The 27,389-nt window shown below is 38.0% G+C and overlaps 1 protein-coding gene across 1 annotated transcript in view; it reads right to left on the bottom strand.

Moving 5' to 3' along the window:
- The window catches only part of APC4 (Transducin/WD40 repeat-like superfamily protein), a 465,104-nt gene that overhangs the window by 337,457 nt on the left and 100,258 nt on the right, over positions 1-27,389 (bottom strand). The window contains exon 11 of the mRNA XM_089373770.1: positions 11,701-11,880. Within this exon, the coding sequence (XP_089229896.1) occupies positions 11,701-11,880 (180 nt within the window). The remainder of the gene's footprint in view (positions 1-11,700; positions 11,881-27,389) is intronic.

The raw sequence follows: 27,389 nt of genomic DNA on the forward strand, positions 1-27,389 counted from the left end.
ATCCCTATCACCATCTGACTCACATCAGGTAGGGCCCCATAGGTAGACCTCTGGTGTTATAAATGTGATATGTCAATTGACATGATCCCCAATGGACCATCCTGCAACTTGATACAAATTGCCAACCCTGAACCCATGAGAAAAAGCATCTTTGAAAATTCTAATTTTTAACACGTACCTTTCCATCGATGAATGCCACCCTGAAACCTTTGACTTCCATTTCCGAGATGGGCACCAGGTTCTTCTTGCGATTAGGTACATAAAAGAGATTCTTGTAATGAATAGAGTTACCCTCATTCAGTTGAGGGGTAACATTCCCTACACCCTTTCCAGGATAGGTGGCATCGACTCCAAGTATAATCCCACAGTTGTTTCCCTCTCTACTAAATTCGAGAGAGCACCCTTCTATCCAATGAGGTGCCTTGAAGCACTACGATCAATAAGCCAGATTCCCAAAGAATCTGAAGGAGAGGGCCAATACAAGATAACGCTTCTTTATCTTATCAGAAACAACATTTGATTCTTCATACCTAGGGTTCCTTGCTTTCTCTGAAGAGTTGGTCGTTTCCTTGATGACCTGCATTACCTATCATTCCTCTGATCATTGAAGATGTCCCTGGAATGATTGTTATCATCATCAAGTGATGTGTCCCTACCTCAAACACTCCTTCGCATAATGGCTGAACTTATTACAACCAAGGCATCTGCCTTTCCTTCCACCGTTAGATCCGGACTTCCCATTGAAGTGATCTTTAGGTAAGCCATCAGAAACTTCTGCTGCGCCATTCTGATAATATTCTCTGCTTCGACTTCACCCTTGGTGAATTTGAAGAGGGATGAGGAATCCATTGATCCTTTTGTCATTTCTCAACTGTCTTCGGTGATTTCTCTTTCACTCTTGCTTGGGCATTGTCTTCACCTTAGCTCTGATACCATGTTAAGTTTAGGTATGTTCTATGCTTAGAGCAATTTATTTCAATTTTCATAGTTAGCTCACATCAGCATTAAAGTAAATTGCAGACAGAACATAAACATAAATCGCAGGAGACAAGCCAAGATGAGAGGATACAAGATGTGGCGCTAGCCAGGGACAAACCCCAATGTGGGGAAACCCTTGATCAATTCTTCTTATATGTTCTTCAATAGTTCAGCAGAGAGAGAGAGAGAGAGTACATTTACAACAGAAGTCAACACTTTGACTTATCTAGATAAGAGCATAGATCATCTCTAAGAAGATGATACATGAGATCAGTTGAAAACATGCTGCTTCAACTGATTCTCCAAGGTGACTCCTTCACCTATCATTGTGTTGCATGTTGCACCATGCTGCACCCATCATCACAATGCTGGACCTTATGACCATGTTGTACACATCATACCGTTGCACCTTATGTTGCATTGTTGTCCTAATGTTTAGCACCATTGTACCTTGTGCCACTACTGCACCATGTTGTCACCCATGTGCTTGTTACACCATTGTTGCTTTGTGTTCTTGCTGCACCAAGTACCATACTGTTGTCCCATGCATCTTGGCAGCACAATGTCACCTTGTCGTCCCATGCATCTTGGCAGCATTATGTCACCTTGTTGTCCCATGCATCTTGGCAGCGTTATGTCTTGCTGACCCATGCATCTTGGCAGCATTATGTCACCTTGTTGTCCCACGCACCTTGGCAGCATTATGTCACCTTGTTGTCCCACGCACCTTGGCAGCATTATGTCTTGTTGTACCATGCATCTTGGCAACATTATGTCTTGTTGTCCCATGCACCATACTATTATGTACAGCCACCAATTTGGCTCCCACACACTGCCCAACAATCTGGTCCAAACTGATCCTCAACACCTACAAGAAATGTCATAGACAACATACCTTAGCTCATTGTTTTGAGGTTTGATTTGTTTGTTGCAACATAGGTCTGGTTAGGGCATATCACAGTGTCTTTGCCAGCCTTCTTTTCCGCCCCAGATTTGCTCCAAGGTGATGCGGATGCCCTTCCTTGTGGGGATGAGACCCTTCACAATAATCATGGGCAGTTCTAGCCTTTACAAGGTTCATGGTCTGCCCTCAAAGCAAGCTTCCATAGATTTGCAACAAACTGGTTAAGGGTTTGCTCGTCCTCTAAACAGTTGATGCGGCTTCCCTACCCTGCAATAATTCGGTCACTTGAGATGGTCTAAGACGGCCCTTCAAACCTTCGCTAGAATGCATCTTTAGCTGCGGCTAAAACAGAGAATGTTTAGGGTGGATGAACAGCGTTTAGGGCAGTTTTGATCTGGACAGCATATAGCCTTGTGTCCACCATAAGAGTTACCCTCCATGTAAGCTACCACATCAAGACGTAGAGCCTTCTCTGCATTGTCTGCATCTAGATCTAGGGCATGCCTTCTCTATGACAACGTTGAGCTAGGGCATTCTCTCCTTAGGGTTGCATAGATTCATAGGATCTCTTCCTCCCACCAAAAACCCAAAGACAAGAGGAGAGGAAGAGAACACAAGAAGTGTGTGTGAGAAATGACCCTCAAGTCATCTCCTTTTATATTAAAACGTTGAGCACATGTGGGGTTTATTTGGTTGTTGGCCGACCTTAATGAATTGTCTTATAACACAAATAAATTCATAACTTCATGAATACTTATCGGAATCGGATGATCTTTAGATCAATCCTACACCTCTCGATGAGAGAGATCCAAGAAAAATATCAGTTGCCATAAATAAGATGACCCACATGGAGTTTGGCCCTAGTTTCCAATTTTAACAGATCTGGATCCAAGCAAACACCCAGTGTGAATATCTAGCTGCAAGAGCAGTCTAGGACAGATAGAGGATAGACCATATCTTTAATAAATGCAGGAAGGAGATTTGGTATGTCGTTCTCACAAATGAGAAAATACAATCACGCTTAAGGTACAACGTCTTAACGGAGAAGGGTGAGATTTGCAATGGTTCCAACCAAGAAATCAAATGTCTGGACAGTGGAAGGTGAGTGGATCTATGGATCGGTGGGTGCAGGTTTTCCTAGTTATAAGGCACGACAAGGCACCACTTTCATAGAGGTAGTGCGAATTTGGACAGTCAAGCTTATAGCGAATAGAAAGGCTAGTTGTGCAATTGAACTCATGGAGAGGGCGCTTGCTTCAGAGGAGGAATTCAATCATCAACTAGATTATCTCACATCAACGATGGAGCACATTTTGTCACTATTAAACAGGAAGGGGAAATGGGGACGCGGATGTAAAGGCCCAATTAACTCTCCAAAAACAAAAGAATTGCTTGCTTCAAACCAAAATTGATAGACTTCAGTCGCACATTGAATTACTTGACCTTTGTCTTGCAAGATTAGAATCCTTGGGTGAAAATGGAGCAGAATGGGCAATCTTGGGAGAGAAAATAAGAAAGGAAATGAAGGCACACTAGTTAGCAACCTCAAAGAGGCTGAAAAACGATGTTGTGTTGACAGACACGACCCAGGCCCCAGCGCCAGGATAGCTAAGGCAAGTGGAAAAGGAAAATGTTGAAGCCAATCCTAAATTCCGCGAGGTTAATGTAAGCTAATCTGCTTTTAATTTTAAATTATGCATTGCAAATATGTATTAGTTTTAAGAGTTTTCTAGAAGGTTTTTAGAAGATACCAGTTTAGAATCACAATTTGCATGAAGTGTAGTAGGAAAAATAGTCTTTTTTGGACATATATGAGATCAGTAGTTGAAGATCCCATTGCAGATGTAAAAGGTTCTGGCCTTGAAACCAGCTTCATATTAATATAAAAATCCTAGCTGTTTCGTTTTAAAAAAAGGATAAATTGTCAACAACGATAAATGCAACTTTGCAACAAAGACATAGACCATAAGTTAGGTCAGGCAGAGGAGAAATCCACAAGAAATTACTTGGTTGAACCTTTGCTAGATTAAAAGAAGAGTAGAAAGAACATGGTCAGTTTAGGATTGCCTAGAATATCATTATTATTGCAAAAGAAATGTGACATGAGGTGAAGAAAATCTTGGTGGCCATCGGCAAATATAATTTTCCATTGTATGGGCCTACCATGTATTTAGTACATAATGCAGTGAAGTTAGTTTCTGATGTAGAAGATTCTGCCAAAGAACAATGTTAATTTTATGAACCTAGCACCTAGAAACTCATTAACCTAGCAAATTGTAGATCTACTGGATGAAAGCACAAATCAATTCTTAACATAATTAGCAAAAAAAAAATTTACATTAACTAGTCTCAATCAAAGTGACACAAACAAATTTTTCCCAGTCAGTAAGTCTTCATTAATATTCAGTACTTACTTGGGTTCTTGTCCTAAGATAATGACCCAATTGAGGAAATTACAGATTACAATATACCTTGGATCTAATCCAATAAATCAGGCCCTAGATTAGTCCTCGATCCCCTTGGATGATCTGGATCTCCAAGTCACCCTTTTGCACTTCCTCAAATCCATCACACTATAGTATCACACTCCTCTCTGAGATGCCTCTCTTGATGTCTTTTGTTGATGTATGGTGTATCTTCTCTTCTCCATAGCCTTTTTTTTATAACTTTACTTTGAGCTTAACTCCGAACCCTAATCTCCAAAGTGATCAATGCTCAATATTAGATCTCACCTCAATTGAGATCAAGGGTTGAGATTAAAACATAATAATTAAAGTAATGATTAGCCAACATAATCAATTATGTGTTTTCCTACGTTAAAACTTAGGCTAAGTTACAAAAGCAACCTCCTCACACTTCAACAAGTGTCCTAAGGAGATCTATTGGCGGCTTTTAGATGCCTAGACAGGTTTGTGCAAAAGTACTTGCCCGAGCTACAAAGATCAACACTCCTTAGCGACAGAGGTACTTTTGCCCAATGGAACTACATCCACTCCCTTGGTTCTTTCCTCTAAACTGGAAGCCTTTCCCGCCACCTAGTATGGAAACATCCTCAAAGTCCTACTCCCACCCTTGGTCTGGTTCCTAGAACCATCTTGCTCCTAAACATCCTGCACATTCATCACATACTAAGAGAGCTTCCTGACAGACTTGGAGGAAACTACAAATTGCCCCTCCCTACATGAAACTAAAGGATAACTCTCACTAATCTGCTCGACCTTCAAAACTACCTGCTCCTTACACTCTATCACTGCCCTGCTTCTTTTCTTCGCTCGAAAACGCTTTTAGCCTATACAAGTTGCTCTCTCTAATTCCAATGACGTGACCCTCTATAGACCTATATATCATGGGTCTAATCAGTGCCTTTCAATCTTGGAATGTTATACAAAACCCCTTCTTCTCTATCATAAAGACTAAGAGCAAACTCCACCTAAGTTTTAGCACCCATAACATGTCCTTCACTTTTATCCTGCCTCCTGAGTCAAGTTGGAATATCACCATTCCAACCCCCTTCACTGCATGTTCAGTATCAAAACCAAACTCCACATGCAATTCCAAGTCCCACTCAGTCAAGATGTCAAACAGCTCTTGTGCCCCTCTCATATGTCATGTGGTTCCAATATCTAGTAGCCATGCACCAACTAGTAAGGTGCTTGAGGAAAGGTAGGAAACAACAGTGAACTCAGTTTCAAACTTCCTAGCAAACTCTTTCTGAGCTTCTACAGACACAGATACAATTGACTACGTGCTTGTTGACCATTGGAGTGACACCTAATGATTATATGAAGACTCTATGCCCAAGGATGTACCAAAGGACACTTGTACCATCAGATATCATCATATCACCAGAGTTTTTAAACTCTACTTCTACTTCTCATCATTTTCTCTTGTACCCAGATTCCACGCCCTACAAGGAATTGTAATAAGTGATGTTAGTAATGATGAGCTTTGAGTCTATAACAGACCTAGGTAGCCTGGAACCTTGCCAATAAGTGAGTATTACTCTAGGAGGTTTTTTTCACTGGGTTAATTATCATCTCCCTACCAGGAGTTAATAATTAACAGAGTTTTTTCCTCCAAATTTACCCCAAAGTCGGAGTATGGCTTGATGATGAAGCCTTACTATCTCATTCATTTTTACTATGAAGCATTGCATGTAGTATTTAATTGAGAAATTAACACAACTTGCACTCATCTAGGCATATTAGCATAGAAAGGCCCCAAGGCTCACTAAAATTTTAACTCCAACATAAGTTGGTTGAATAAACATTTTGGGGACCCTCTACTCCTCTATTTGACTTCTCCTTGTGAGGTCCATATCTCTGGGCGAGGGTGAGGTTTGAGGATTGAAGAGTTCAATTGCAATCTTGTTGTAGAGGTAACTAATAAAACTAACCAAGAGCACTATTCCATTACATTTACTTTACTTGTCTCTTGATGGTTTGAGTTTTCATATGCAAAGTCTATTCCAAAAACAAGTATTGTAATTCTTTCAATTTTGCAACAAGTGTTTTATTTTCATGCTTGAAGCCTAATTTCATATTTAGCATTTCATTTTTCACATTTCCAAGTTAATTACTAATTGTTGGGTTTTGCCAAGATATGTTTCACTGTTTTGATTCATAAATTTGATTATCTCAAAAGCATTTTTGTATCTTGCAATATATTTTGTTAAAATCTTTTGTTTACATTTCAGGGTTACTTTTTTTCTCTTTTGAGAGCAATGCATTTTACTTTGAGCAAATATATCTATAAATTGTTGAACAAATTCCTTATAAAGCATTGGTTTTATGGTTTTCTCATTTTAATGATTCTCATTGTTATTTCAAGTTGCTCACATCATATTTGCTTATAAATCCTTAAAAGTAATCCATTTTCACTATAATACTCTCCTAGAACCTCACATATTAATCTAGTTTTCCTTTAGGGACCACCCCCCATAGCTAACCTAGGAGATAGCTTAAACAGAGAGAGTTGGGATTAGTGTGATAGCCCCTCTTCTTAGTTCCTTGCCACCAACCACACCTTGTGGGGTTAAACGCTTTTCTCACTAACTTGTAGGTAGGTGTAGACGACAAGGTCAACAGTACCCTTTTCACCCTTCTTCCTCTATCGACACTCTGAAGCATAGTGTGTCATCTTATGACATGCAAAGCACATGACCTTATTCAAACCGTTCTTCTTCTTTGGTTGTGTGTTTGACTCCTCATTCTTGCTACTCAAACATTTGCTCCTCATTGCCCAACTGACAAGAGTAAGATTCTCATCATCCCCACTCTTATAATGCCCACCAAACAAAGATTTCTCCTAGATTTCCTTCTGAGTGAATTCATCCCACAGTTTACTCCAATCTAGTAGTTTCTCTCATACTAGAACACCTGTCATAAACATAGCTAATGGTTTTATGAACTTGCTCAAGGCTACCCCTACAAGCTCCTCGTTTAACACAGCTACTCCAATAGCTACAAGCTCATCCTGAACTTGCTAAATCCTAGTGAGGTGTGATGCCATTATATTTATTTCATTCATCTTGGTGTTCTTGAGCTTTTCCCTCAACACCATTTTATGATTTTGAATATCACTCTAGTATAGATTCATCAAAGCGGTTCACATTTCATTGTGCACTATTCTTTCTTGATATGTAAGGGATCATGTGATCCTTCACCCCATCCATGATGATGAGCCTAGATTTTAGATCTTTCAAATTATGGGTGGCCAGAGTTGTAGCATCTATAGGAGGTGTAACTTGAGTTTTTATGAAATCCCATAGGTTGTTTTCCATGAGAAAAAGTGTTATTCTCTCCTTCCATGAACTGAAAATATAAGCACCCTCCAACCTGTCCTTGAACCTCAAACCGGTTGTTGCCATCTCAAAATTGAAAATCAATTAAAAAAAGTCATGTTTTTGGTACAGTCTCCCTCTCTCCCTCTGAGGGCTAACCTCCTTCAATCTCACAATCTGTCTATCTTGTGGCTTTGTGGGCACACTCTTGGCAACTAGTAGATCACTTTTTGCCTTGGTCCAAACTGCCCTTGCAGCAGCAGCCGCAGCTAAACCTCGCTTGTTGACGGTCAACTACGTCTGACTCCTCGGTGTGAGCTCCATCAGGACTGCCTTTCCACTCATACCTTGGTCGTTTCGATCTTTATCAGTTTTGTGACCTAGCTAGCAACCTTTCGGGTAGTTACCTCTGCTACCTTTTCATGTACTAATTACACTAATCAATACTCAATGGCTCCTACAGTGTGATGCAACTTGAGTCTCCTCCACAACCCCTCGCAGCCTGCTCCGCAAGCTCCTTATGTGTTGCCAGCTCTGCAAGAACTGTTTGTTCCAATTGTGCTTAACCCCTACCTATCTTCAAGCCAATGGCCTTCACTACTCATGCACGATTGCCATTTGCAGTGTTTCCCCAATGACAACCCATTGTATGCTCAACTTCAACAACCCATGCTCTATTCAACATCCCACAACTCTTATGACCTCTACTAATGTTGTCCCCCTTGCCTATCATTGCCCTGAGTTCTAATCATTGCCTCTGCTTCTCCCTCGATTTGCATCACTGAGAGGCTATTCAACCTCCACACATGATCCTCTGGTGTCTACGCAACTTTTGTTAGTTGTTGTTTACTTGCACGTCAACTAGCTACTTATGGTGGACTGGCAGTGGACCACACCATGCGCCCCAATCCATATGATTGTATCCCCGTCACTCTCCTCGTTTGTAGCCCTTTTAGCTTAGTGCAACTCAATTCCTTGGTCATCACTTCTGGTCTATGCATTGTTGCCTAGGTGAGTCAGATGGCCCACACGGGGCTATCGGCCACCCCTTCTCCTCTGTTCCTTTATTTTATTTTATTTTTTAATTGAATTTGAAATTGTCTTCAACCCACCTTATATGAAGTAAAACAAGAAATCATGTATGTTCCACTACGCAAGGTCGTACAGTGAATTTCATTCAGTCTTGTTAAAAAAAATTGTGTCATGCGATTATGGCCAAACTTGGCCCTGGAAATCCTATTCGAACCTATCTTTTGTGTGATTAGAGATCAGTTTTTTGAGTTTCGAGTTGTGATACCATGTTAAGTTTCCTGCAAAACCTAACACGAAACTCATTAACCTGGCAAATTGCAGATATACTAAATGAAAGCACAATTAGATTATTAACTTAATTAGCAGAAGCAAATTTCACATTAACCAATCTTCATCACAGTGACAAGAACAAATTCTTCCCAATCACTAGTGCTTCACTAATATCTAGAACTTACTTGGGATTTTGTCCTGGATGATGGTCCAACTAAGAAAATTACAAATTACAATATACCTCGTATATGATCCAACAAATCAGGCCCTAGATTGATCCTCAATCCCCTTGGCTGATATGGATCCCCAAGCTTCCCCTTTGCAGTTCCTTGGACCCAGCACACTAGACTATCACACTCCTCACTGAGATGCCTATCTCAATGTCTTGTGTGTTGAGAAATCACATTTACTATTCATTAGTGTAGATTTCTCTTCTTTGATAACTGCTTGTGAATGTTGTTGGCGTCTTATCAATGTTTATTATGTCTTCTTCATCAAGTAATTACCAAACATACAAAACATGAAGATCACAAGATATAGGCTCCAAGTCAGTTCAAAACCCCTCCAAGGGGAAAACACAAAAAAATCTCTTCTTATCGAATCATATCAAAGTGAGATATCCAAGGCCCGTGACCTCAAGATGCCAAGGCAAGCCCTCCTTCCACATAGCAAATCAATCAACAGCAAGAGACCAACAATATGTATAGCATCAGAAACAGACCTTCAACAATAGATGTGTCAAGGCAAAACCTCGACAAATCTGAGCTTTAAGAAAAACCCTTCTTAACTTGTCAATTTCAAACTCTGGCCCTCCTTTCTTCTGCGATATTTCAGAACAGATCATATGAATTGAGTGTGTCCAAATGAGCTCAATTCTCCCTCTATTTATAGAGTCCAAAGGGATTCGAATAGACATGTCTTCTGGGGCAGGGCCGACTTGGCATCTAGAGAAAATTTTGACCCAAATTACATAATTGAAAAATCTTTCTCCAGGCTATAAATAAGCCTTTCACTTTGACGAATACAAATAATAATGAGCATGAAGAGCATGCTTCAATAAAATAATAATTTGATTTGAGCACGAAACCCATGCTTGAAAAAATTATTTTTCTTTTTCTTCTTTTTTTATTTTACGTTCAACATACAATGACAAATACAATAATAATTATGAAGACTGAACCTAGTTACATTTTCCAACATTCTACTACTGTATGGTGTGCCTTCTCCTCTCCTTAGCCTTGCTTTTATAACTTTAAATTGAGCTAAATCCCTAACCCTGATCTCCAAAGTGATTAACGGCCGAGATTAGACCTCAACTCACTTGAGATCAAGAGCTGAGATTAAAACATAATCATTAAAATAATTATTAGCCAACATAATTAATTATGTGTTTTCTTAAGTTAAAGCTTAGGCCAAATTACAAAAGCAACTTGCTCACACTTGAGCAAGTGTCCTAAGGAGATATGTGGGCAACTTCTAATGCCTAGACACAAGCATGTGCAGAAGTACCTACCCAAAATACGAACATCAATAAACAATGAAAGATTGAAGTTGACTAAGAAAGACACCAAGTTTGAGGATGATAATGTGCATTGGATGAAAATTGCAGCAAAATTGGACTATATGGATGGTTATTTTAAGTCAACAATAGTAGCATAAAGGTGTTGAACTTTGAAGGAAATGAGGAATAGAATGAGAACAAATAGGATTAAATAGGGTTTTTATCCATTCATTAACCTAGACATGAGTTGTGGGGCCTACTAGCACCTTTATTTGGGCCCCACATTCAGTAAAAAAGAAAATAAAAAATAAAAATAAAAATAAAAAATGCAAGAGGGTTTTGTGACCATTTCAGGAGTGCTTAGGGAGCACTCCAGGAGAGCATTTCCCACAGGAGGAGGAAGGGAAATAGTAAGTCCTAGAGCATGCTTCCAGGCAGAGACAACCCAGAAGCATGCTTTTCAAGGTTCCTTGGGCTGCTCCCTCCCAGAGTATGTTTTTGGAGTGCAGTGGACAGAGCGGCAGGGGATGGGCACTCCCATGCACTGTATCTTTAATCCAAAGCACAGCATGCCTTTCTGAAAGTGATAGATTTTAGAAGATTTAAATGATGCAAGCCTCTCTCATGTTCATTCACATAAAATGGCAAGTCACAAAACTATTGCCTTGAGATCAAATGGCTGTTGTAGAACTAGAGCTAGATATACTTCACACCCAGTCATCATAGAAGCCAATAGTCAGATAGTAAATCTGTATAAGTATGATTTCAATTTATACATATCCATACATTTTAACATCATGTATGATTCAACTAGATAAGTTGATATGCTATCAGTTATCAAAAGCTCAAGTAAATTTATGAGATCAAGAAAGTATTTTAGTAATATTTCTGTGCATTTACTTGATTTTGTATGTCAAGAAAGGAATAACTGCTCTGCACTTAAAGCATCTCATCCAATCACTAGTTCAACTACTCTAAGCAATCTGATTTCAAGCTACATGGCACAAATAAATATCTGCATGAAGAAATGAAGCAGAAAACAAATTGTACTTAACGATCCATATTGATTCTATTTATGGTCATATTTCAATATATCAAGCCCATGCCATGATATTCATCCACTGTAAGATTACCCAGTTTACTACCTGTATGAATCTCTTACAACACAAGGACATTTCTTGGCCAGTTCATGTGTTCAATTATTGCTAAAGACACAATCAAAAGTGCACAAACCTGATACAAAGTTTCAGAGAGAATTCTAAGCAGCCGCTCAATCTGCACTACCAGCATTCCAGCATCTTCCATGGCTTGATCAACCAGATTTTCATCCAACCCAATGCTTTGCAAACGCAAATGCCACCGAGAAAGTCCCTTCAGCTCCCCTACTCTAAATGCCAGTACTTCAGCTGCAGGCTAACAAAGAAGGGAAAGTGAGCACAAACACTGCTTGTCAGAATTGAGATCTTTCTCCAACATGATTATGACACATTAGTAAATGAAAAGAATTTGGCAACATTCATAGGTAAAAGTAAATCAACAAGATCCAACTCTTTCATTGTTAATGCCTTTAAAGTTTAAACACCAGCAAAAGATCATCAAATTTTGGCAAACCCTAAAGTACTGTATCTTATTCTTTCTAGGTAGCCACTCCTCCAGAATACGAGAAACAAGTAACCATTCAAATGAAGAATGTACTGTTCCAAAGAACATCATCGATGTTGACAGTCAATACCAAACCAAATGATGAATCCTGCAGTTCAAAGAATTTCACTGATATTGAACTTCAACAATAAAATGATGACTTGTCAATTTAGGAGATGGCTTCTGTTTGACTGACAACAAACAACCAGTATTAACTCAAACACATTTATTTATATATTTCAGAATCCATTCTACAATTCAGCCCAGCTTCTTTGGTATGTAGTTAGGGGTTTGAGAATGTCTTTGATGCAACCCTTTCTAAGCTATTAATGCAGTACCTGAGAGCTCATTGCACTGAGAGGACAATTTTTATTCTTGCCTGGAGATTAGAGAGGTGGTGAGAATCTCATAGGAGAGGATGGAATGGAGATGACATTATAAATGGAAACCATTATAAGCATCTTAAGGAATTCACTAAGAATAACAAAGTTCAAAGAGAATGTGGTGGTAATCTAGGGACCTCCCAAAAGGATGCATATTATCGATCACCAGCAAACCGGACTACTAACAATGATTGGAAGTTAGAACCGTGCAGAAATAGCAGCTGGACAGGAGCATCACAACGGCAGCATCAACAGCAAAGAGAGCTTTCTTAGTCAAGATAAATCAGAATATTTGCAGTTATAAACCTTCACCCAGATCTTTTGGTCCTTTGTATTGACATATGTACAGGTCTCCAGTTGATACAAACCATTCTGTATTTTTCCATGCATTTTAGCAAAATATAGAGAAGAAAGCAAGCAATATTGTTCTGTTTAGCTCTATCTTGTAAGTCTTGCTGTTAGAAGGAAGCAGTGTAGCAGGGACTTGGATCCCCTGCTACAGAGGATGCAAATTCGGATGGGGACACATCCCATTCACTAAGGAGTATCGATATGCCTGTGCCAGACTCATGCACCTGATGCAGGACATGATCCTGTGGGCAACCCAGGGATGCACCCCACATCCCAGTGATACAGCAGATGGTGTGCCCCTCACACCATGTTCTTCAGGATTTAAAAAAAAAAAAAAACTGATTAAAAAGAAAAACAACATTCAATCTGATCTGCAAACAAGGAGGGTTTGTTTCAGACATGGATTTACCTTACATGGTTTTTTCGCATTTTTTGCATTAGAACCCACTGAGAACATCCTCAAAAAATAACATCTTCAGAAACTTTTTATAAACCCAAAAATAGTAAGCCTTGCTTAACACACAGGATCTGTTTCCAGAGGCAACATATATTAACATCAATGTTGCCAACAACACGATATTTTTGCAAAAACAATGCTGTATCACGATTTTTTGAAGGAAGTGATAATATCAGTTATTTTTTCTCTGCTGAGATAATCATGATAATATGGTAAAAATTAGGAAAACAAAAATAGTAAGCCTTGCTTAAAACACAGGATCTGTTTCCAGAGGCTACATTAACATCAATGTTGCCAACAACGCGATATTTTTGCAAAAACAATGCTGTATCACGATTTTTTGAAGGAAGCGATAATATCAGTGATTTTTTCTCTGCTGAGATAATCATGATAATATGGTAAAAATTAGGAAAACAGCATGAATCAAAAAACAAAACAAAACAAAAAAAATCATGGTGCTGTGCCCACAAATCGATCTATAAACTCAATTTTTGTTTTTTATGCCTCATTTTGCAAACAGAGGCCACAGGTTAGAGAGCAGATAAGCAGAAGAACAAATTTCCAAGGGTGAAGGAGGAGAAAAACAGCGATTTGTAGGAATCAATCCCGACAAATTTTGCACTGTGGCCCGAGTTTTCTCAACAGGCCGCACGCTTGCACGTGTGGGCATTAAATTTGGCCCTGTTTTTTTGTTTTTTCTTACTTTTTCCTTGGGTTTTCAGTCACCCATTTATGAGTATTTTTTTGCCATTATCATTTCATTGAGTGGATAGGTTTAATTGATTGTAAAAAACGCTGATTTTTATTTTTTTTTATTTTTCTTGTGCCCTAGGTTCAATTTTACATTGAAGAATAAAAATGCTGACAATTTTGGACCCTATATGGGAATATGGTGAACCCAAGGGGGGTCCAATAGACAATCTAACTTGTAAGTTGAGTTGGAAGCATATGACGGGGTGAATATCCCAATTGAAATATCACCCTGCACAAAATCTGGGACATGACATAGATCTTTGCCCAAACGCATCTCCAGAAATCATTTGTATCACCATTAAATCACTAGAAGATAAAGATTTTGCCAAAAGTAACAAGGCAATTGTGAAATGTCAAATTGCAAGAGGAGTGGGGGTAAGTGAGAGTGGTTCTTCAACATCACCTTCCACAATGGCAGCCCCACATCTACATCATCATTTTTTGTTCCTAGAACCACACCTTTGCACGACCTTCTATCAAGTCAACACTTAAAATAAAGGAGAAGGAAGAAGTTGACTTCCAGGCCATCCCTGGGTTGTCCCTCGAAAAATCAGGGACTTTTCGGGGGACTTTAGGACGTCCCCCAATATCATGCACATTAAACTTAAAAAAAAAAACAAAATAAACAAAATAAATTTGAAAACCTAACTTCTAAATTTCTTAAGTAAAAAAAATAAAAATAAAAAATTTGAAACCTAAACCCTATCACAACCTAAACCTATCAACTAAATTAAACCTATGGCATACACACTAAACTAAACCTAACGCATGCCATACACTACACTACACAACGGCTACAAAGGTAAACACTATTATAGAGACATGATGGCAAAGGTAAGCACAGGCTGCGAAGGTTGCAGGCAGTGTTCCAGGAACCGTGCCCCCCTCCCCAAGGATCTGGAGGCAGAACTGCGTCTCGTACAGATTTACCACCGATCCTTCGGCGGAAACACGGATCCGAAAATCAGATCCGCGGTTCCACCCTTTTTTGGTGATTCCTGGAAAATTGGATCTGTGGGGGCCCGATCCACGATCCCTGTTGCCCGATCCATGGATCCAGAAAGGATCAGGTGCGGATCTGTGGAGGTTCACGCGTGTATCCACCGCGGACCGCGAGCGGATCCAAGAGAAGGTGAACAGTTCACAGGGTTCCGCGAGGCTTTTTTGTCCTTTTTTGGAAATTTCAAACTGTTATATGAGGAACTACACTTTCTGAACACTCCCAAGGTGACCCTTGATGCTCCCTAGACACTTCCTAGATGCTCCGTAATGGTAATGTTAAATTCTTAAAGTAAAAGTGACATTCTCTTTTATCTTTCATTTCCATCATTTTCCTTAAATTTTTAACATTACCATGAAATGACTCAGGATGTTTGAGAGTGGTTCCAACCTCATCAGACTTCATATGGAGAAAATGTAATTTCATATCCCATTCAAAATTCAACAAACTTAACAGTTTTCAGGATCAATGGGATTGTGGCATTTCATTGGATTATATCATGTATGAGGGCATGTGATTGGCATTTAATCAAGAGCAGCAAGCCCTATATGTACCCTAGTGTTGGTGTTGTTGATTGTTCAACTCCTTTGTCATGGCCTTAGCAATTATGTACCCTTCACTCAAGTAAAAACCATTGATCAGGCATGTTAAGCTTTCTCTACCATATTATAAGGCTTGGGTTAAGCTGTTTGATCGAAATTAGGCAATGTTGACTAATATCCCTATAGAATTGAAGTAGAGGCAAGGGCTAGACAAGAGAAGAGGAATCTAGATTCTTGATGGTTGATGCTGGAATAATTAATCATTGATGTACAATGGATGCCATACCAATCTTGATTTATGTAAAAATATGCATGTTTTCATGTCTTCTTCAACTAATTTGGTATTTTAGATGTTTTCTTAATATAAATGCAAATATATATATATATGGTAGACACTTTGCTTCCTAGATTTTTTGGAAATGACGCTTCCGCGTCGCCTCTTCCAAAAGACGTCCCCGGTTCATGCAACATTGGTTGCAGGTAAATACTGAGCTCGAACGAAGATTGTAGGTAAACACAGGTTGCGAGGGTTGCAGGTAAGAGTCAAGCAAAATCTAAGACTATGGGGAAAGGTAAACATTGAACAAAGAACTCCATTCATAGCAGCTAAGGCAAACAGAGCTAAGAGAACTCGAACAAAGGTTATACGTGAGATAAGAGTCACGCAACAGGGTGAAGTCTGAGACTCTTAATTTGGGATTTATAATTAAATTTTAATGACTTATTCATTTCTATAGTTTACAGTCACTATACTCCATGATAGTGCTGCAGGAACTGTCCCCCCCCTGAAGGATCCAAAGGCAGATCCGCGCAAGAACCATCCCCCCCCCCCAAGGATCCAAAGGCAGATCCGCGCAAGAACCATCCCCCCCCCAAGGATCCAAAGGCAGATCCGCACAAGAACCGTTCCCCCCCCCAAGGATCCAAAGGCAGATCCGCGTCCCATATGGATCCGCCACCTATCCTTCTGCCGAACCGCAAATCAGAAAATTAGATCCGCGGTTCCTCCCTTTTTAGGCGATTCCTACAAATTTGGATTCATGGGGGACCGATCCACGACTCCTACTGCCCGATCCACGGCTCCCACTGCCTAATCTGCAGTTCCTATTTCCCGATCCACGGATCTGGAAAGGATCGGGTGCAGATCTATGGAGGTTCGAGCGTGTATCCATCACGGATCGCAAGCGGATCCAAGAGAAGGTGGACGGTTCCGCAAGTCTTTTTTTGTTTTTGGAAATTTCGAACTGTTCTGAGGAACTACACTTTCTCAATACTCCCAAGGTACCCCTTGATGCTCCCTAGACGCTCCCTAGATGTTCCCTAATGGCAATGTAAAATTCTTAAAGTAAAAGTAACATTCTCCTTTATCTTTCATTTCCATCCTTTTACTTTAAGAATTTAACATTACCATGAAATGACTCAGGATGTTTGAGAGTGGTTCCAACCTCATCAGACTCCATATGGAGAAAATAGAATTTCATTTCCCATTCAAAATTCAATAGACTTAACAGTTTTCAAGATCAATGGGATTATGGCATTTCATTGGATTATATCATGTATGAGGGCATGTGATTGGCATTTAATCAAGAGCAACAAGCCCTATATGTGTGTTATTGATTATTGAACTCCTTTGTGATGGCCTTAGCAATTATGTACCCTTTACTCAAGTCAAAATCATTGATCAGGCGTGTTAAGCTTTCTCTACCATATTATAAGGCTTGGATTAAGCTATTTGATCAAAATTAGGAAAGGTTGACTAAAATCCATATAGAATTGAAGTAGAGGCAAAGGCTAGACAAGAGAAGAGGAATCTAGATTGTAGATGGTTGATGCTGCAATAAGTAATCATTGATGTACAATGGATGCCATATCTATCTTGATTTATGTAAAAATATGCATGTTTTCATGTCTTCTACAACTAATTTGGTATTTTGGATAGTTTTTTTAATATAAATGCAGAAAAATAAAAAATAAAATTATATATATATAGTAGACGCTTCGCTTCCTAGATTTTTGGAAAATGACATTGTCCCCGCTTCCAAAAAAGGTCCCCGTTTCGTCCCCGCTTCGTGCAACATTGCTCCATGATTTAATTTACCTTCAATTTGAACTAGTCTCTTTCTCTGTATTTGTGACAAAGCTTTTCTTGGCATGAATCTTTGAAATTTCCCTATGCCACAATCACCATGACTTTGATACTATGTTAAATATAAATCGAAGCCCTAAAGGAAGAATTATAAATCGAAATTATTTGGACTTGTATATATTTAATATTAATGAAAATTTTAAATGAAATAAACTTCCCTCCAAAGATTTCAAGGGTCAGTTGTTTATCTTTTAGAGTCGATTATAAAAGGATGAAACTCCTCCATTGGTCAGATCATTATCGAATCGGGATTATTATTTTTGGGTCCCTCTGCAATCCCAGTTGGTTTATCGCATTTCTGGCTCGCTACAAGTCTTATGGCACCGGATCTTCATTTGTATATGGTATTGATCTCATAGTATTGTCCTGGCATATATCTCACTCAGATCTTCATTCCTTCACTCTCATTTCTGGCACATCGCATGTATCTCAGATCTAACATATCGTAAGTATTTGTCTTATTGCATATCGCATGTATTAGAGTATGGGCATATCGCATGCATTACAATTTCGGGCATCACACGTATCATAGCCTTAGCATGCAGATCATAATCTTGACATATATTTCAGTTCTGGCATATACATTACAATCCTCGTACCTTGACATGGCGTCATAATATATATATATGATCTTCTCATGAAATTGCACGACGATATATGGTTTCTGTCACACGGTAATGGAATGGCCCGATGGCTCGAAATAATATGGCTCGGTGGCCAAGCAGTTGTGCCCAGCAGTATCGACAGGGTGGTCCAAGTGACACAGAGGCCCGACAACAATGGCTAGGGATATTGACATAATGGTCCAGTGATAGCATGTATATATACAATTGATATGGCAGACAACACACACACATATATATGTGGTATGGCGAACAGAGTTTTGATATGGAAAACAGTGTCGTGGTATGGCAGACAACACACATAGACACACACACACATATATATATGTGTGTGGAATGGTAGACTGAGTTTTGATATGTCAGACAGTGGCATGGTATGGCAGACAACACACACACACACATATATATGTGGTATGGAAGACAGAGTTTTGATATGGCAGACAGTATATATAAATGACATGACAAACAGTGTCTCCATATCATGGTAGGCTCCCCAATGACATGATATAGTAAAAATGGCAGACAATTTATCACAATACACAATACGTACTATGTTTCTTTTGACCAATACTCTATTTCTCTATAATATGGTTGGAATTGATATACTTTGTCTTTCTTTGAAATGCGAGATCATCCCACATTGTTCCTTTGTATGGTTAGCATCATTATGAATGGCATAGATCAGTATATAGTGGTATGCCATCATGTGCGTGTGTGTGTGTGTGTGTATATATATATATCGAGAACAGTATAGAATCAGACAAACCCTTTCATTCAAATGTGTATGCAGAGATCCTAACAGTGTGTCATGGCAATGTATGGCTCCAAGAAAATTGTATATGACAGGATGACAATGGTGCCATGACAGTGAGAGTGTTTCATTAACATTGATGACATCACCTCTATGTTGCGATATGATATCAAATTTTTGAATTAGCTTCAGTTCACAAGCGAAGATGTGAACTGCCTCTTGTTGACCCTCAGTGGCCTCATATGTTTTGTATCTCAGTTGAAGAATTGGTGAAATCTAATAGAAGAAGAAGAAGAATTGATTAAGGGTTTTCCCCCTTATAGGGTTTTGCCCTGGTCTCCGACCAATCGTGGTGTCTCTTTGTGTTCATGCTTTTCTTCGGATGTTCATTTCATTTCCACTGCATTGTAGTTGATATTGTTCTTTCTTCATAATTGCTAATGATGTGATGAAAAGTTAAGAGTTCACCTTCACTTGACAAGTAAGTACCTTTATTCATATAAATTAAATTTAGTAAAACGACCTCATTTTGCAAGGAGATCAACAAGTTGGTTGGGTCATCGAACTTCCTTGCATGGAAAAGGAGGATAGACTTAGTCCTCAAGTAAAATGAAGTTATTGATCGTGTCAATGGCAAAGTCCCCAAACCATCTTAAGGGAAAACACTATCTAAATATATGAAAAATAATCTAAGGGCTCAAAGGATCCTTATAGAATCCATCAAGGATTCCCTCATTTCATAAGTAGTAGAGTTGAAGATGTGAAAATTTCATCTATTGCAACAATTGGAAATTATTCTCCTAACTGTAAATTAAATTATGCAGTTTATTTGCTACAGCTAATGATGAATAAAATCACAACTGCAATTTTCACCATAAAAATATTGCGGAAAATAAAATATTGGAAACTGAGAAATTCTAGAACACACATAAGAATTGACACAGTTATTTTTGAACAATAGTCCCTAGAAAAACCCAATGTGGGAAAACCGGTGCCGCAGATGAGGGTTTTATTATTATTCTTCAATAGCAATTCAGAGTACAATAATTTAGATGCTCCACTGGCAATCTAATCTAAAGAAAATGTGAAAATTTCAAATAAGAAATTTTACTGCAGTAACTAATTTATTTCTCCTACTTATTTTCCACAATAAGTTATTTACAAAACTCTTCAGTAAACATCGTAGTAAATTCTAATGTAGTTGTCACATAATAGCATAAAGAAAAGAACAGTGAAATACAAGCACAAGAATCAATCACATCAACACAGTTATTTTTGAAAAATAGTCCCCGGAAAAACCCTATGCAAGAAAACCGGTGCAGTAGATGAGGGTTTATTTATTATTCTTCAGCAACAATCTCTTTACAAGGAATGATTTGCAAAACATAGAGAAACCTCTGAGAAAACACCTAAGACAATTTTCCTCCACCCTTTAATAAATTTTGACACGCAAGAGACCCTCCAACCTTCACTACATCTCCTTTGTGTCATCACTGCGTGAGGACTGTGTCCCTTGCTGCGTTGTCTCTCTAAGTTGTCCCTCTACATTGTCCCTCTAATGCACTACGTCCCCTCCTCCTCAATCTCCAACTGGTGCTGATACCCTCCTCTTCCTTCACCCTGCAACTCTCCCTCTAAAATCAATCTCTTACTCCTTGAGAATCGATTTCCCTCGGGTTGTTAGATCTAAGACTTTTGTGATCCATAATGTAGATATAAATCCCTCGAGTTACTGAGTAGTTGCCCAATGTGTCTCCAAACGACTCTCAAGTCTTCCTTTATACTTTTCCTGTTGAGATATCAACGGTTATGATCTCATCTCTAATCAATGACTAAGATTAAATTAGTCTTGATCATCCTAGTCTCTTAGAAGCTTCTCACCCATATTTTCATTTATACCTGTTGACCACTACGTCTCAACAACCCATAGCAATACACCCCCTTTTTCGCAAAAGGGATAACCCCTGATCGATGTGTCCGTGTCGTCCAGCTATCATCATCAACATGACTTCCAATATGTTATGTAAACCCATTCTGCATGTGTATAATGTAAATAATCTCAATAGACCCGTGTCATGTATGTAACGACCTGGGTAAACCTACCTTTATAGTGATGATCTCCATTCTGAGAGGTTTTTTGTCTCACCGATCCATTTTCGGGTGGTCGGCAGAGTTTTCTCCTCCAGTCTTACCCCAAAGCTGGAATGGATTTTATCGCTAGGATCTTACATGAGTCATAGTGTTCTAGATCGACTCTATGTAAAAGTGATTTGAGAATAATCCTACCTATTTTGTTAGGTTATTTTATTACAAATTGCTTGGTCTGCTGGATTATATTTGTGCCATAGAAATGGGTGGTCTGTGAAAGTCTATTACAAATGGGTTTTCCCCCTTATGATGTAAAAAAAATGAAAATCATGATGTAAAGTGTCTTGAGGGTTAGAAAAATAATTTATCCCCTCATAGGTTAATTAATTATATTTTCTAGCCAAAAATTAATTAAAATCCTAATCCAGAAATTTAATTAATTCTAGGTCCTAGATAAATTTAAATTCTCCAAAAGCAAAATTCATCGGTCCTAAAAAAATTAAATTTTAAGAGGTCCAGGACTAAGGTAAATTAATTATTTTGATAAATTTTAAACCTTTGATCACTGCGGTTAAGTCAAAGTCAATTTTTTGGAGAAAATTAACTCAAAAATTGAATTTTTTAGTTAATTAAAATTTTTGAATTTCCTCAAGAGTTAAATATTTTTTACGGATGAGATTAAAAGAAATTTTAATCTTCATCAACAGTCGAGATTGCTTTGACAAGGATCACTCGAACTAACCGTTCGAGTATTTATCTTTAAATAGGAAACCATTTGTCAATTGATCTATCCGATCTTTTGATCATGTGCTCTGGTGTAATTTTTTCTAGATAATAAAGAAATACTTTGCAGTTAAATTATGTTGGTGTTACTCTTCATGGGAATACTGTAATATGTGTTGTTTTCATGCATAATTTTTTCTAAAGCCATTGATGATAGCTTCTAAAGAATGATTTGAGTACAGGTATCTTGCTCAGTTGTTGGGGTTTGAATAATAATTTAAATTTTGAACGTAATAGCAGGTATCTCTATTTGTCTAAATTTTATTATTATTTTCTCGCTTTATTTTTTATGGTTGGATTGAGTTTTGCAAGGAAATCTTGATTTTAGATCCTCGGGCATTAAGGGCAGTTTTCAGTTGGACCAGCCAATTCCCAATGTGTATTTTCTGAAGAGCCCAGCTAAATTAGCTATGGGCTTATCATAAGATTTTGTTGGTGATACACAGAGGGTTTCGACTTAGCACCTCCTTTTAAAATTTAAAAAATCTAATTTTTTGTGGAAAATTTGATAGATCTGCCTATTAAGACTCAAGAGCCTTAGATTATGAGATATGGGAGCGAAGTTGGACTCATACTCCTCAAACCTGATAGATCTGTAAATTATTTGTATAGATCTATTATTTACTTGGGTAGATCTAAAATTTTATAACATAATTTTGAATTTTAACAATTGGGTTTTTGGGATTTTCTCTATTTTTGTACATATTGGGTATTGGGTTTTTCTCTTTTCACTTGTGCAGGAATAGATCTGAGAAATCAGTCAAGGAAATCTTCAAATCTGAATCAAATCTAAACCTTGGGGGGCAATATCTGGGTTCAAAGATTGTTTGCCGGAATAAATCTGAGAAATCATCCAAGGAAATTTTTAGATCTGAGATTTTTTCAAGGAAAGCTAGGGGTTTTGAGACAGATCTAGTCCATGGAGGACAAGATCTTGTCCAAAATATTTTTGCAAGGCCAACCATTAAAGATTTTACAACAAATTTGAAGATTTGAAGCAAAATATTTTTTTTAGAAAAAGAGTTTCAAGTTTTGGGGAGATCCTAAGCCCAGATTAGCCTTCTCCTAGCCTAGTGCTAGCCCTCATTGGTCGTAAATTCCCCTTGTTCCATTTCTAATCTGAATATTTAATTTTTTGAAGCTGAACATTGGTGATTTTTTGCAGAAAAATTGGTAAAAGTTTGTGTTTCAGGTATTGGATTTTTTTGGCAACTTGGGCAAGTGATCTTCAAGGCCTAGGGCCTAAGGGTTTGATCTCTAAACCCTCTTTTTCCTCACTGTTTGCTACAGCAATCATACATCTTTCTAATGGTGGCAAAATTTCATGTGGGTTAGCCTAAAATCAATTCCTAAGTTGACTAATACATTCAGGAATTAATCTCGAGTTGGGAATCCATCATTAAGCCTATTTCATATTTTAATTGTGGACTGTAATAAGTATATCACATATGATATAATTCTGGAAATCACATCATAATAGACTGAAATTTTTTTATAATTCATGTGACCAATTTTGGAAAATTTTCAGAATATTTTTGGTATAAAGATAGCATTGATAGCTTATTGTTTTCATTGTCATATTGATGTTGTCATAACATTTGTTTGTTGCTGTCCTAAACAATTCATTGTTGTCCTAAAAAACAATTCTCTGAAAGTTAGGAGTTTTAATATCGTTGTGGAAGTAACTGTCATAAGAATCTAGAAGGGTGATCTTCTTGATTGCAGCAAGCATTTCCCTGCTGTCATAAAGTCTTTTTTGCTGCTCTTTTTATCACTGAAACATATTGGCTGCCATAGATTAAATTATGAAATTTCAAGTGATTTGAGTTCATAACACAATTCAAAATTTGTTTGACATGTTTGGCTTAGTTTGGCATTTTAATTTTACTGTTGTCATTAGAGAATTTGTTGTTGTCCTAAATCTAATCTTTGAAAATAAGTGCTTTTGGATGATTGTTTGCATAAGTTCAGGTCAACAAATTTTTGGTACAATTATTGGCAATAAAATCCAAGTTTAAACTCCTATTTTCTAAGTTTCTGAATCACATACACACAAGCTCATTGCCTAAAGGAAATTCATTTCACACACTTGGAACAAATAAGTCTAATATTTTAAATTGCCCAAAGGTTTTCTTGTTTGGTGAATGGTAAATATTTTGAAATCTATTGAGCTAAGTATCATTGAAAAGGCTTGCATTCGATTTGAATGTAATAGAAAACTTCGACTATTTGAATATCTCTTAAGTAGTTTTGGAATTTTCAAGTAATTGCCATTGAAGCATGCGTCTAAAAAATATTTTGGCAATGGTGTCTAGCTATGAGTAACCATTCACCAAAAATATTCCTAGACAACACTTTTACATCAAAATATTACAATAATAACCTATAGAAGGGGAAATTTACAATAGACATGACCTCTTAGACTCAACCAAATTTTGCGACATAGGACACATGATCTAGTATGAAAAAATATGTAGACTCGATAACACTAGGACTCACCAAAGACCTTATCAGAGAATCCCACTTTGGCTTTAGAGGATGCTTGGAAGAAAAACTCTGCTAATTATTTATGTTTAGAAACACAAATAAATTAGGGAGGTTAAAAAACTCCCTAGAGTGAAACCCTTTTTTACGAATCATAGGCTTACCTAGGTGTTTTTACATGGCTTCATAGTCATGCTAGAGTCATTTTTACAATTAAATCGCAGAATTTGGGATTACAATGACTTAAAAAAAAATGTAACCACTGCTATATACTTTGCTTCTTGGAACTGTTGACATATGCATGGTCAACAAGACCAACATACAACATTATGCTCATCAAAATTGCATACAAACAATCTCTCTCTGCAATACCAATATGCTCACAAATATTGTTCATACAATCATCAAGACCATCAATAGCAACAATAAATCAACCAAAACATCTCTTCTCAAGACAATTTGTCTTCACTACATCACCAGATCACAATAGTTAGCATTCTCTACCATGCAACCTCATTGTTTAAATAATTCACTGCTCATTGTCATAACTTCAATCTTCTTCAACCAGATACACATTATTTATTCATACAATCATTAAATATAAAACTACCCTCCAGCTACAACATTAACAACTCAAATAGGTTACAGTGCAACAAAACAACAATAAAAGACAATCCAAAGTCCTCTGCCACTTATCTGCAAAACATCGTCAGCATACAAAACATTACTCCTACCACACATACAACCTTAGATCGGCGGTGATGCCCTACATAACCTCTATTAGCTACTCTGCTCCATCCTCTGCCTCTTGACATCAAACACAAACTCAACATTTTGCTCATTACAACCAAAATTATCTCATCGGTAGTCCTCTGTGTGAAAATTCGATGACCCGAATCCTATTGCAGCGACTGGAAATAATTCTCCTAATTGTTAAATTAATTCTTAACATTTTATTTACTGTGTGCTATACCAAATATTGAATCAATCACACTGCAACCTACACAAATAAACTATGGAAGAAAATAAACACTGGAAGAAATACTAGCACACACATAAAATAACACATTTATTTTTGGACCAAAGTCCCTAGAAAAACCCAACTCGAGAAAACCAGTGCAACAGCTAAGGGTTTTATTATTATGCAGCAATGAAATAATCTGAGTACAACTGGATTCCAAAACTGGCAATCTGACAGACAAATACTAGCAAGAAAATCTAGTGACAAGAAATTCCTCGCTCCACAGGCAAATCCCGACACTGACCTCAGCTCAAATTGAGTTGTCCAAACTGCGTCTACATAGTCATTGTGTCACCCTAGCACAATTGTCGTTTCTCTCAGCTTGGAACAGCTTCTCCTCAAGTCGTATAATCAACTATTGTTTGGCAAAACGTCTCTCCTAGCCTCTTGAACCTCCACCTACCTTCTGGCACTGAAATTCTACTTCTCCCCAGCAATTCGACTTTGCCTCTAGAGGCTATTGCGTTGCTCTGCGTCAGCCTCATTGTGGATTCTCTGCCTCTCTACAAAAGCACTCACCGGATCAGGAAATCTTCTTCCGGCTCCACTGTCCTTGCCCCTCTCTCACTGCTTTGATTTCTCTAGCTCTCTCTTCGGCAAGTGAATGTTGCTACTCAAGAAATCGATCTGCTCATGAAATCGAACCTCACGAGTGATTTCTCCAAGCCCCGTCAACTTCTTATAATCCTCTGTTGAGACTTCAACGGCCAATATTAGATATTAATCGATGGCTAGGATTAACTCGAAGACAATCCATGTGAGTTTCTAGAACATTCACACCATAACTTAAAGAGTCATCTCTAGGTGGAATTTCCAGAAACAATTTATGGGTTTTGGAGATCTCACATATACTAGCGTCTCCACAAAATTTCAAGGCTAAAACACATCCGATGCTACAAAAACTGACACTCTGCTCATACAATACAGCAGTTATCAAGTCAATCAACACTTTATTGGCAGCATACAAATTATAACACTCGCATTACTCACTTTCCAACCTACAAAGCTTTTAACACAAATATTGTGCAGTACATAGCAGCTTTAGCTATATTGAAGCTTTGTCAACAATACATAAGACTATAGCAAGGTACTCCTTCAAAGGGAGCCCTGCAACAACAGCATTGTTAGCAAAAACACAAACGCACCAGCTATATCAAGCTCTGCCATCACACTAGCATTGTCCCTAAACTCAATTCCAATAGCTAAATGCAGCGCTCTATAGGAAGTGCAAACAAAAACTTCCAAATTGCACTTTGCCTCTGGGTTTACAACAATGCACTTTTGTGCAAGCTCTGATCCACATGGCTCAATCATTCACAATTAAACTTCCATTGAAAAGCCTAACCAATGCATCAAACTCAGTTCCAACTTTATAGACATACACATTTTAGGTTAACCTTTGGTCTTGGCCTCATGCACACATGCTTTGATCTACTACACTTCATTCACATCACTCTTTGTCGTAGTCTATGTGTACTGTCGCTATATGCACACAGATTCTGGTCTACTTCACATACAATCACACAATGCACTCAGATATATTTTGTTATGGATGTTGTGCACATTCGATCTACACAGGAGTATTTAACAATCATGCCTAACACCTCAAGCGACCACATCATATGCAACAATGTTGCATATATTGAGATAATATCGAAATTATCGTGATATTATTGTTGAAAGAACCTATGCTGATATTATCACCGGAAATTATCGCTATAATTTGCACAGTTTAATTTATCGCGATAATTTCGAAATTATCACAAGGGGAAATTATTTGCCTATTGCAAAAAAACGTGAATATAAGTTGCAGTTTTGGTTTTCCAAAGGTCATTTTCATTTTTTATTGCGGTAAGAATGAGCTATGAGGGTTGTGTGAGTCTTGTGACTGTTTTTCAT

The sequence above is a fragment of the Pinus tabuliformis genome, chromosome 8, assembly GCF_031772625.1.
Source record: "Pinus tabuliformis cultivar Carrire ecotype Pingquan chromosome 8, CPIR1, whole genome shotgun sequence".
NCBI classification, from domain to species: Eukaryota; Viridiplantae; Streptophyta; class Pinopsida; order Pinales; family Pinaceae; genus Pinus; species Pinus tabuliformis.